This window comes from Crocuta crocuta, unplaced genomic scaffold (genome assembly GCF_008692635.1).
Source record: "Crocuta crocuta isolate KB4526 unplaced genomic scaffold, BGI_CrCroc_1.0 scaffold3, whole genome shotgun sequence".
Lineage (NCBI taxonomy): Eukaryota > Metazoa > Chordata > Mammalia > Carnivora > Hyaenidae > Crocuta > Crocuta crocuta.
In genome coordinates this window covers 10,667,025-10,679,956 of record NW_027529934.1, presented here as the reverse complement: position 1 = coordinate 10,679,956, position 12,932 = coordinate 10,667,025, and the positions used below count along the sequence as shown (strand labels likewise).

At 40.9% G+C, this 12,932-nt stretch overlaps 1 protein-coding gene across 2 annotated transcripts in view; it reads right to left on the bottom strand.

The window, feature by feature from the left end:
• Positions 1-988: 988 nt before the first annotated feature.
• The window catches only part of SWT1 (SWT1 RNA endoribonuclease homolog), a 95,323-nt gene continuing 83,379 nt past the window's right edge, over positions 989-12,932 (bottom strand). Inside the window, exons 19-21 of one of the 2 annotated variants that reach the window (XR_013334921.1) lie at positions 4,487-4,731; positions 3,674-3,696; positions 989-1,087 (exon numbers count right to left, since the gene is read on the bottom strand). Coding sequence is in view for 1 of the 2 variants with exons in the window: in XM_077763270.1 (XP_077619396.1) it covers positions 4,602-4,731 (130 nt within the window). In the remaining variant the exon portion in view is untranslated. The other variant, XM_077763270.1, reaches the window with a different exon arrangement.

Sequence of the window (12,932 nt, the reverse complement as noted above, 5' to 3'; positions counted from 1 at the left end):
ATCAAAGCAAGCTGTACACCTTAAACTTACACAATGTGACATGTCAAATGTATTCATTTTTTAAAAATCAAGGGAAAATAGTTGAATTCTCTGTAGGTTAAAAAAATTACTATGAAGAACTAGTTTCTTTCATAATAAAACCAGAAGGTTCTCAGTTGTAAAATGATGCTGAGCAACAAGTACCAGCAGTAATAGCCACAAAATATTTAAACTTCACTATTAACAGCTCCATGCCTCACTGGGGGGTTGGATAGGAGAGGGAAGTAAAAGCTTAGTGTGTACAGGGTTGATATGTGGAAATCTAAGAAGGACCTATATCTGGATACATGGCTATACATTTGCTCACAGTGAGCAAAGGGAGTAATTTTAGCCTGGAGAAAAGGCACACAGTACCAAACTAGGATGAATGAAAAATGAGGGAATGACCCAGAGATGAACCGACAGAGCAAGTTCACAGTGAGTGACAGTATTAAAAAGTTGAAAGGCCATCTACCACATGTAACCCTTCCAATATAATTTGGGCCAACTATGCATTAAGGTTACTCCCAAATCAATATCCACCTCCTGCATTGAGCAAGTGTTTTATCTCGATTTTAAGTAAAATTGGTACTAAGTCTTTAAAGGTACAGGCTTGAAAGAATATGCCTGATAAGTGACTGGTACCCAGAACTCCAAAACTTAAAAAAGAAAAAAAAATTTTTGCAAAAGATTTGAAGACACTTTTCCAAAGAAAAGTGGATTCCAAAAAATATGAAAAGATGCTATCATAAATCATTAGGAAAATGTGAAAAGCAAAATGACACACCTAGTAAAAAAATGGCAAGTTCTAGTTAGGATGCAGAGCAACTGAGAAACTGCTGGAGGAATTAACAAAATGGTAAGGTCACTTTGGAAAAGTTTGACAGTTTCTGACAAAAATATCCTGCGACACAGTAATCACTTTTCCTAGGAATTGATCCAAGTGAAATGAAAACATTCACAAACTGTATGTGAATACAGGCGCTTTATTCAGTCACCAAAAATAAGTCAACATGGCCTTCCAACTGGTGAATGGGTAAATTGGTGCATCCGTACAATGGAATACTACCTAGGAATAAAAAACATGAAGTGCTGATTAAAGACAACATGGATGGATCTCTGAAGCATTATGCTAAGTGAAAAGCCAGCCTCAAGGCTTCATTTAAATAACATTCTGGAAAAGAAACCTGGGATAGCAGACACATGAATGGCTTCCTGGGGTGCAGATGGGAGTTGACTACAAAAGGGCGTGAGAGCTGTTGATTATGTGATTGTTTTGGAAAAAAAAACTGTACACTTTAAAAAAGTTTGGTTTTCCCAGCTTAACCAAAAGGGTGCCACATCTTTTAAAAGAAAAGGCTTTCAAAAGGAGACTAAGAAAGATATTTGAATTTTACCTCCTTAGAAATCCCAGCAGGGAACCATTGATTCCTACTGGTCAGGCAAGGATTATATAGGGACCTAAGGTAGTTTAGCCCATGACCGTCAGTCTACAGTTGAGTTGCAAAAACTAAGGAAAGACAGAACTCCTAAAGAAATAGGGTGTTAACATCAGTTTGTACTTGGGACATTGAGCCAAACGACTAGCTGGGGTCTGGGTGTCTACCGCCTCACCGTCCAGTTTCATAGCTGGTAACGGGTTATTTTCACTGGAGTGGAAAAAGTATGCTTGAAAAGGGCTCCGGGTGCGCCTGGGTGCCTTAGTTAAGCATCCAACTCTTGATTTAGGCTCAGGTCATGATCTCATGGTTCATGAGGTTGAACCCTGTGTCAGGCTCTGGGCTGACTGCTCAGAGCCTGCCTGGGATTCTCTCTCTGCCCCTCCTAGACTCACATGCTGGTGTGGGTGCTCTCAAATTAAATAGTGAAGGGGGGGAGGGCTGTCAAAAGGAGTATGAACAGTGTGACCTAGGCTCTGACCAAAACCCCATCTAAATAAACCTGGACCAACCCTGAAAAGGTGGTAAGACTTCTCCCTTAAGGTGATGGCCAAGAGAAAGGAAATGAGCTTCATGTTTATGTCCCCTTTCAGATGACAAAGTCCACAACAGGGAAGTGAAATTCATCTGTTAAATTCTAGTCTGTGCAGTTCTAATTGCCCATTACAGGTCTAAACATTCCCAATGAGGCACAACCGATGAAAAAAAAATTAATGTTTATTTTTGAAAGACGGTGGGGGAGGGGTAGAGTGGCAGACACAGAATTTGAAGTAGGCTCCAAGCTCTGAGCTGTCAGCACAGAGCCCCATGGGGGTCTCGAACCCATGCACCGCAAGATGACCTGAGTCGAAGCTGGATGCTGAACTGAGCCACCCAGGAGCCCTCAGACCCTAATTAATTCTTAAAGCCAGCATGCCTTTGGCCTAGAATGCTGGAATTGCTGGGGTGGCTACACCCAAAGGATCCTCCCTAGTCCTCTCAGGAGGGAGGCGGATTCTGTTTCGTAAAAGTAAGTTGGGAAAGTCTACTAATGTAAGATGGTGCCAGTAATTTTGCTGCAGAAATACCGTGGATGGCCCTCATGAAGTTATCACCAACTTCTCACTAAGGCCAAGGGCATTCTGTAGAGAGCCCTTCCCCTGGTGTCACTTTGCTCATTTATAATTCCTACTGATGTTCTTATGATGGGTTCTGCCCCAAATATGACAGCCATACATAGTGAAGAATGGAGAGTTTAGAGCTGTAAGTTCCTCTCATAAGGATCTAATAATTCTTCCATCAAAACACGTGTGTGTTCTGCAAGGTGGAGCTTAATGATCCATATGTCGAGTTATTTCAATCCAGAGTGAGGGATCCAGAAAAAAGGGGGGGGGGAACGAAAGAATCCCTCAACTCCTGCATTACACTATTAGAAAGTATAAAATTAAGATTAGAAGAGAAAGCAACAAAGAAAAAAACCCTAACATTTTAAAGAAACAGGTTAAACATGTTTAAAGGAAAGTTTCTAAATTAAAACAAGATTAGAAAGAAGAAAACACATCTCAATAAAATAAAGGCAATTGACTAATATACAAAGTAGAAGATGCATAGACTACGATGAAGTCTACATGCGTAAGAGTAAAATGTGTAAGGGCACCTGGGTAGCTCAGTCACGTACACCTCTTGGTTTCAGGTCAGGTCATGATCTCACTGTTCATGAATTCAAGCCCTGCGTTGGGCTCTGTGCTGGCAGCACAGAGTCTGCTTGGATTCTTTCTCTCTCCCTTCTCTCTGCCCCTCCCTTGCTCATGCTCTCTCTCAAACCAAAAAAAAAATTTTTTTTAATAAAAAGAGGGAAGAGGAGAGGGAGTTTATAAAGCAGAACCAAATACTCTGGTTTCTCTTCAGATCGTATAAATCTTTTGCCTTTTAAAAGCAGAACCAAAACCCAATAACAAACCAGAAGGAGTTGAAGGATAAAAATCTGAAGAAAATTTGGAGGCTTGGGGAGGGCGATGCTTTTCTGGTTCCTCCAGTAAGAAAAGGAAAGAGGGAGAGAGCAGAGATCCTCTGGAAGCTTCTCCTTCCATGGGGCTCGTATCCCTGATGGCATGTGAGCCCTAGGTAGAGGTGTGGCTTCCCATGCAAACATAAGTCAGTGGGGCTCTGCATAGATTGACACTGAGAATCTGGAGTAGATTCTCTTACATTGGAGAGGTTCACTTTTATCATCATACCTTGTACATGGTTCAGAAACAATCTGAAAGTAAAATGAAAATCAAAACCTTAGTAAAAATAAAATTTATTGCTTTTTCTGTAAAAAATAAATTAACATTTATCATAGAATACCAAATTAGATTTAATCTAATGTATTAATAAATCATAATATGCTCTACTAAACAAGGATTTCCAATGTATTGTATAACTAAATAAATCAAACACTTGGTTTAGCTAGGGGCAAACATTAGTCACTGCCACCTAATCCCACAAATCCGTGCCTCTTCACAGTTAAGGGTAAACTCTGTTATAGGGGTCTCCCCTGCTTTTTCCATTAGAAATGCACTGAAAAGTGACAAGCCCAGGGAAGAAGAAAAGAAACTATATAGTAAGTAAGGAGCTGAAGTCAAAATTCCACTTTCATTACCCTGGGGGGAGTGGAAGGGATGTGTGTTATGCTCACCAGGTCTACAAAGACGACAGTGTGATCATAAAACAGCCCAGGGTAAGATCTCATTTGTGGGGCACGGTGAGCGTGGCCACGTCCTAATGCTTTCTTGGGGTTTGGAAGGGTTTCTGGTCATGTACTCATGTTTAGGGTTGAGAGAGATGCTAATGTTGTGGCCCCAGGCCTTCCACAGATGCCAAAGTGGCTTCCTGCCCTAAGAGATTAAAAAGATAGCCCTCCCTTCTTTAGACAGATAGGCTCAGCGTCAGGAGTAGAGAGGTAGGGAGGTATTGTCAACTGCACTGAGTTGAGTACATAGTTTATCCCACAATGGATGATTAGGCTTTTTAGAACCTCAATGAGATTATCAACAATAAGCAATCACCTTCTTGCACCTAAGAGACATTTTTTAAAGACTCTTGGGTTTGACTCAAAATGTTGAAAGCCACTCTACTGCTCCTGAGGACAAGTGCAATTCCTTTTAAGTTATAAATCAGGATTTAGGTCCTATAGTTGAGCATGTCCTCACACCATCCCCTGTTTTTGGCCTCCATATAGACGGATGCATTGCACTGCTGCATGGAATTTTCCATCTCGACCAGTTGGCGGCATCCAATGGTTAACTTTTCCCTAGAGGATAAAGAAATGTTAAATCACTGGAAGACAGCTAGTCAGATAAATGAAAAAATCTTGACGCAACAGGATAACTTGGATTTGAAATACATTCTCTGACAGCTGAGTGATAAAATACCAAGAGAGTTATAGTTTCTTAGCACAGATCAAACAACGTGAGAAGATAAGCACGTAGTAGCACAGATTCTCAGACAGCCAACATGGGGAACTTGGTGCAATTCCTAGAATTCAGGAATACGGGTTCCTCTGGCTGACCTGCTGCCAGCAAGCACAGTTGGATGCTTAGTCCCAGCAGGAGGTGGACTGAAGTTACAGTGCTCTAATCCAAAGGGTAAGCAGTGCTAAAGCCTAGATCACATATCTTTGTCTTCCGTGGTTTGAGTACTAAAGAACAGGTAGTAGCCTGGAGGGAGGATTCTAGGTGGATGCATCTCCTGACAGAAGCAGCTAATGGAGAGGAAATGGGAAATTGACAGCTTCAACTGTTTATTTATATACTTTTTCAGAGCTTCAACTCTTAAAAAGAACTGCTAAATTAACAAATGAATCTTAACTAATTACTCTAAAGCAGGGGTGGGGACGCTGGGAGTAATGACTCAAAATTTTACTTTTACTTGAGACTAAGCCTAGCCTGTCTCTCACTAGCTGACTACAAATCAGAGCACCAATCCATTATGTCTGGTGTCTAGAGTCCAAATCTCATGGAAAACTATTTACCTCTACGGGGAGATGGTCTCTAGAAGCGCACGAAGAATACCCAGCATCTAGTAAAGCATCTGGCACAATTAGGTGTTTGAGAAATGACCGGTCTTTAAGTGGAAACTACACTGTTTTTACTCCCTTGTCTTCCAAGATCATCTCTGGGCCATCTCCGTGGTGCTGGGGAGGACCACTAGCCACCTCTCTGCAATCCTCCCCACCCCCCACGCATCCCTTGATGGAAGATACAAAGGAAAAAGGTGTCAATCGGAACTCAGGGATTGGGGTGAGAGGTAGTGACAGCACAAGTAAACAACCGGATTCTGAGCAGCCTCACTTCCTCAAGATGTGCGGTTTGACACCGACTGAAACCTGACTTTTGGTTTTGTGTTACTCTAGGCCTGCTTCCTAGATTTACAGTGCTCAAAATTAGTGTTACGTTGTTGCTGTCAATTCTTCACAACCACTCAGAAGAAGATGATTTCTGGAAGAGCCTAAGAGACCCCAAAATAGGAGAGATGTAAATGTTTTCTCATAAACTTAAAAATGAAACAAAAAGGGCAGGCCCCATTCCTGTTCTCGGTGATTTATTCCACACGTGGGTGGTGGGGGGGGGGGAGCGGTGAACCAAAACATGACTTTGAATCTCTTTCTGTGTTTTGTCTTCTTTCTTCTTTCCCCTCCTCTCACAGTTAAGAGGTGAGCTCTGTCTTCTCTTTTGACCCTAGCGGCATCTGGTTTCTTCATCTTTGTGGGTCAGCATTCTCACTGTGGTTCATCATCTACAGATTCTCTTCGTGGCGGCGAGCTGTTATTGCTGACTGAGGAAAGTACCACGTGTTTTTCCTATGTTATGACAGGAATTCTTAAGTTCCTTTCCCCAGGGCTTATATGGAGAAGGGCAGAATACTAGATGTGGGGTATTGACCATCTTACCACCTTTGTGTGCCATCCTGCAGGATTTCTTTGAGTCCTATCGTGTTGACTTTCACCAAGTTTTGAGAACACTCACAATCGCGAGATGTAGCCCCTTTCATATTTGCTCTTAATTTCTAGAAAGTTCTTCCTTTTTTTAAACAATTTTTTTTAACATTTATTTTTGAGAGAGAGAGAGCGAGCGAGCTGAAGAGGAGCATAGAGTGAGGGAGACACAGAATCCAAAGCAGACTCCAGGCTCTGAGCTATCAACACAGAGCCTGACATGGGGGTCAAACTCATGAACCACAAGATCATGACCTGAGTTGAGCTGAAGTTGGCCACTTAACCGACCGAGCCACCCAGGCGCCCCTAGAAAGTTCTTCCTTGACACTAGGCCTAAAGAATCCTCCATTTTCTGACCTGAGTAGCCTAAGGAAAAAAAGTCATCATCTAATAGTACAAATATTTTATGTCTCTTATAGTGATCCTATTTCTCTCTTGCAAACTAAACAATCCAACTCCTAATTGGTTCTGACCAATTAGAGATCAAGACAGGAGGATGCTTCTAGTTTCTATATTGCTCATGAGATTTCTGCAAAATTGCCATTTCTCTAAACTGTCCTATGATGGGTATCAAATTTGCTTTGACCAAATCTCAGGTCAAAATAAACTGGAAATTTGGTCAAATCAACTTAAAAATAATTTCAGTGGTTATCTGATTCATTTCCATGGTTAATTTTGTCAAAACGGCATGGCACTAGCGAACTTCAGTGATCTAATTACAATATTAGATGCAGTTTTACCAAAATTCTTTCTAGGTACAAGAAGAAAGTCTATAATGGATATATTTTACAGGTCTATGAAGTCTTCTATTTATTTGTTGTATGTATCTCAAATGAAAGAAAAATGGAATATAATGTAATGCTGATATAAAAACAGTACAGGGACCCCTGAGAGGCTCAGTCAGTTGAGCATCCAAGTCTTGAATTTGGCTCCTGTGATGATCCCAGAATGGTGGGATTGAGCCCCGGCATCGGGCTCTGTGTTAAGCATGGAGCCTGCCTAAGATTCTTTCTTGCTCGCGCTCTACCTTTGGCCCTTTACCCTGCTCTTGAGCATGCTCTAAAAAATAATAATATAAATAAAAATAAATACAAACAGTACTAATAGCTAACCTTATAGTAAATGGTGAAATAGTAAAAGCTTTCCCCTAAAATCAGGATCGAGACAAGGATGCCCACGTTCACCGCCTCTATTCAACACTGTACTGGAAATTCTAGCAACACAATTAGGCACAAAAAACAAGTGACAGGCATACAAACTGTAAACACAGAAGTGAAATTATCTCTACAAATCATAAAGAATCCACAAAGTAACTGTTAGAACTAATAAATTCAGTAAAGCTGCAAAATAAAAGATCAACACACAAAAAAATCAGTCACGTTTCTAAACACAAGAAATGAAAAATTAGAAGAGGAAATGGGGGCATCTGAGTGGCTCAGTCAGTTAAGTGTCAAACTCTTGATTTTGGGTCAGGTCATGATCTCAGAGTCGTGACATCGAGCCCCATGTCGGGCTCTGTGCTGACACTGCAGAACCTGCTTGGGATTCTCTCTCTCTGTCCCACTCTCCACCTCCCTCCCCTGCTTGCCTGCACTCTCTCAAAATAAAATAAATAAAATTTAAAAAGGAAAGGAAATTAAGAAAACAATTCCATTTACAATAGGATGAAAAAGATTAAAATACTCAGAAATAAGTTTGACTGAAGAGGCACAAACTTGTACATTTTAAAAAACACAATACACTGCCAAAAGAAATTAAAGACCTAAATTAGTGGCATCCCATGTTTATGGACTGGAGGACAATGATAATAACTCCCCAAAGCAATCTACATAGCCAATGTGATCCCCATCAAAGTCCCAATAATCTTTTTTTTTTTTTTTTGCAATATTCTAACATTGCAATACTAATATTCACACAGAATTGCAAGGGACCCCGCAAAGTCAAATCCTCAAAAAGAAAACGTTTAGAGGACTCACACTTCCCAATTTTGAAAACTCAATACACAGCAGCTTTAATCAAAACAGTGATACTGGCCTAAGGACAGACCTACAGACCAATGGAACAGAACTTAAAGTCCAGAAATAAATCTCACCTACATGGTCGACTGATTTTCAACAAGGGTGCCAAGACCATTCAATGGGAAAAATAGTCTCTTCAACATTTGGTGCTAGCACAACTTGGTACCCAGATGCAAATGAAGTCAGGCCCCTCCTTACATCATACACAAAAATTAACTCAAAAATGCATCAATGGCCTAATTGTAAGAGCTAAAACTATAAAATTCTAAGAAAACAACATTGGGGTAAATCCTCATGACCTTAACTTTGGCAATGGATTCTTAGGTATGATGCCAAAAGCCTAAGCAACACAAGGAAAAAACACATAAACTAGACTTCATCAAATTAAAAACGTGTGTGTCAAAGGACACTACCAAAAAAGTGAAAAGATAGTGCACAGAATGAGAGAAAATATTTGCAAATTATACATCTGGAAGGGTCTAATACCCAGAACATGTAACACATCTAGCTGCCAGGTGCCAAGATGGCTAAGGAGAAGCCAAACCTGAAAGTAAAATCAATGTTACTCATTTACTGCAACACTGCAAATAAGACACAAAATTAAAGGTGCCAGTGCTCTAGTGCCCTATTTTTCCTCATAAAATGGCACGAGGTGAGGGCCAGCTGATATGCAGGGTGGACAGGGGACATCATTTCACCACTAAGGATCCCTAAACTAAGGCTCTTGCCTGTTCATGGACCCAGGGGGCTAAGAGGCAGGGGTGGGTGGAGGCGGTGGTGGAGGTCTTAGTTCATTCAGGCTGCTGTAACAAAACACCACAGATGGGTGGCTTATAGACAACAGAAATTTATTTCTCATAGCTCTAGAGGCTGGAAGTCCAAGATCAAGGCACAGGCATGGTCACATTCCGGTGAGAGCCCTCTTTTATGAAAGCATTAATCCCATTCATGAGGGCTCTACCCTCATGACCTAATCACCTCCCACAGGCCCCACCTTCTAAGAAAATTACAGTGGGCAACAGGATTTCAACATACGAATTTTAGGGAGCAGGGGACACAAACATTGAGAACATAGCGAAGGAAAAGAGCGAGGAGTAGGGAGGCATTGAATCCGAGTGGGGAAAATAGTTCAGCCAAGGCTTCCAAAAGTCGCAGCAGAAGTGCCTGAGAGGTGCCTCAGCCAACGGTCCCCAGTAAGGAGGCCTCCAGATAGAAACTGCCCGGGCTAGGGATGCAGACATGTATGCAAGCCCAGGGGCAGGTGGCCTGAGCATTGCCTGCAGCTGCTTCTAGAAGAGTGTGATGCGCGGGCTGTGTACCAAGTCTGGCGTGGGAAGGCAGCTACCCACAACGGAGCCCCCCAAAGTCTTAAAACTGCCTCTGGGCAGGCCCGAAAGGTCACATAGAGGATTCTGGCCTGGACCCAGATCCCCCATAAAGACTTCTTACAACTCAACAACAGAAAGAAACCAGCCCAGTGAAAAATGGGCACAGGACCATTTCTCTAAAAAAGACAAACAGCCAATAAGCACATGGAAAGATGCTCAACATCATTAGTAATTCAGGAAATACAAATAAAAACCACAATGAGATCAGACTCACACTCATTAGGACAGCTTTCATTAAAAAAAAAAAGAAAGGAAAATAAATTATGTCAAAATTTGGAAAAACTGGAACCTTCAGCTATTGCTGGTGGGAAGGTAAAAACAGTGCTGCTGCTGTGGGGGGAAAAAAAAGTAGTTCCTCAAAAAGTTAAACACAGCATTCCACTCTTAGGTACATACCCTCCCCAAAATCTGAAAGAACTGGTAGAATTCAAACGACTACTTGTACACAAACAGCAACACTATTCACCATGGCCAGAAAGTGAAAACAACGCAAATGTCCGTAAACAGGTGGACGAACAAAATACGGTCTATATAATCACGTGGCCATTTAAAAGGGAGGGAAGTACTGATACATGCTACATGCAGATGGACCTCAAAAATATGATGCCAAGTAAAAGAAACCAGATACAAAAGATCGTATGTTGTAGGATTCTATTTATAAGAAACATTCAGAATAGAGAAATCCATAGAGACAGAAAGCAGATTAGAGGTTGCCAGGGTCTGGGGGAGGGGAGCACACACTGACTGCCTCACGCTTACTGAATTTCCCTCTGGGGTGATGGGAAGGTCTTGGAACCAGAGTCATAATTGCACAACACAGTGAGTGCACTAAATGCCCCTGAAGTGTACACTTTAAAATGGCTGTTGGGGCACCTGGGTGTCCCAGTTGGTTAAGTGTCTGACTTTGGCTCAGGTCATGATCTCATGGTTCGTGAGTTTGAGCCCCTCGTCAGGTTCTGTGCTGACAGCTAGCTAGAAATAAATAAAACATTTTAAAAAATTAAAAAATAAAATTAAATAAAATGGCTGTTAATTGTTATGTGGATTTTATCTCAATTAGAAAAAAAGTGTATACGTTTATTTTTATAGCATCTCCTATCACAAATAATGAGTCAAATTTACTACAAGTATTAATCAACAGACACAAAAAATAGGGTCCTTTTCTACTTAAGAGAGGAAGCATCAAAGGTCTAAATGTGGTTTTGAGATTATTTTTCTCTAAGCCTTTTTTCTGTCTAAGGCTTCTTGGACAGACCAGGTCATTAATTTAATGCAGGGATTCTCAATCTTTAATGTTTCCTGGAGGGATGGGTAACAGATTGCTGGGCTGAAGATTCAGAAACTTCAGCGCAGAGCCTTACAGTCTGCATTTCCCGCATGTTCCCAGGCCAGGCCGATCCCCACATCCAGGAACCCTGCTTACGTGAACCACAACTCTAATGTGATCTGGAAGATACTACCATGGAGTTGATTCCTGGCGTCAGAAAACAGTAGTTCTCAAAAGCACTCGCCACAAGTTAAAAATAGCTTCAGACTCAGATGCTGAGTTAGGCGGCATATTGTTCAGATATGCCAGTTACTTTATGAGGCTGATGTCGCAAACTAATTTGCATTTCATATAGAAAAATGACCGTAGAGGCCTGCCTTGCAAACATGCTGGAACACACTGTCCGAGAGCTTTCAAGGTAAAGTGAACCACATGCTGTTCCTAACTTATTTCTCATACATATCAAAGATATGGCCCAGGATATCTGTTTGGTCATCTACTTGATAACCTCACTAATTTACCATCCTGGATTTTCTGAGTAAGCTCCTCATGTGCTCAGGGTAAGCAGTGCTCAGACCTCACTGGCAAGCCCTAAAGCTCCGCTGAAGGCTCTACAAAGTATAGAAGATAAAACACAAACTTATTTATAGATATAAACACCAAACACCAAGGTTCTGTCTGCTGTGTCATGGAACTCAACTTGTGATCAAAGCTACTTTCAATCTGAAACCTTAACTCCTAGGAAATAGTTTTCTGTTTTTGAAAAGAAATTTAATTACTTCCCTATTGCAATAAATGTGGTAAGGGGCACATCAGCAGCCTCCTCCTTCGCAACTAATACTTTAGAAGTCTGCTTCCTTTCATCTGGTGCATTTGGCAGAACCTAGTAGGAACCACGGAAACCAAAAGAACCTCTCTCTTTTGGCAGCTTATTTGAAAACTGTGAGCTGCGGAGCACATGTGAGGCTAGTCTGAGAGATACTATTCACTGTAGATGTAGCAAATAATTTCAAAACAAACCACAGAGTAACAAATCTAAAAGCTACTAACCAAAAGCCTTCTAAGCAACAACTACCAGTTTTCAATGCATTCAAAATACTGGATATATTCCATTTCTCTTCAAAATCATCCTTTTGGGTGATTAATTAACTTGGGTGTATTAATTAATACAGTTCAAGTCCCTGGCTTAGTAAGTGGCAAGAAGACTTAGAAGAAAAAACCAGGTACAACTACTTTAACTGCACATTCAACTTTGACCCCAGTATCAACCCCATAAAAAAGAACTCCCAACTATTCCAATGGTAACGTGAAGTCAAAACAATTTTAGACACCTGACTGGAACTATCCTGCAAGGGCCTCTGCCTTGCAAATTATCCACAGTGAGCTTTTCTATACCTTCAAAACTATGGCCAAGGTTGACAGATATTATATTTAAGTTTTTATTTCAATTCTAGTTAACACAGTATTATATTAGTTTCAGGTGTGCAATATAGTAAGTCTAAACTTCCATTCATCACCTAGGGCTCATCATGACAACTGTACTCCTTAATCTCCATCATCTATTTCACTCATTCCCCCACCCCTCCCTTCAGGTCACCATCAGTTTGTTCTCTATAGTTAACTCTGTTTCTGGCTTTGTCTCTCATTTTTTTTTTCCCTTTGCTCATTTGTTTCTTAAATTCCACACAGGAGTGAAATCATATTGTATCTGTCTTTCTCTGACTTATTTTGCTCAGCATTATACTCTCTAGCTGCATCCATGTCATTGGAAATGGCAAGACTTCTTTTTTATGGCTGAATAATATTCCATTGCATATATATATATATATATATATATATGTGTAT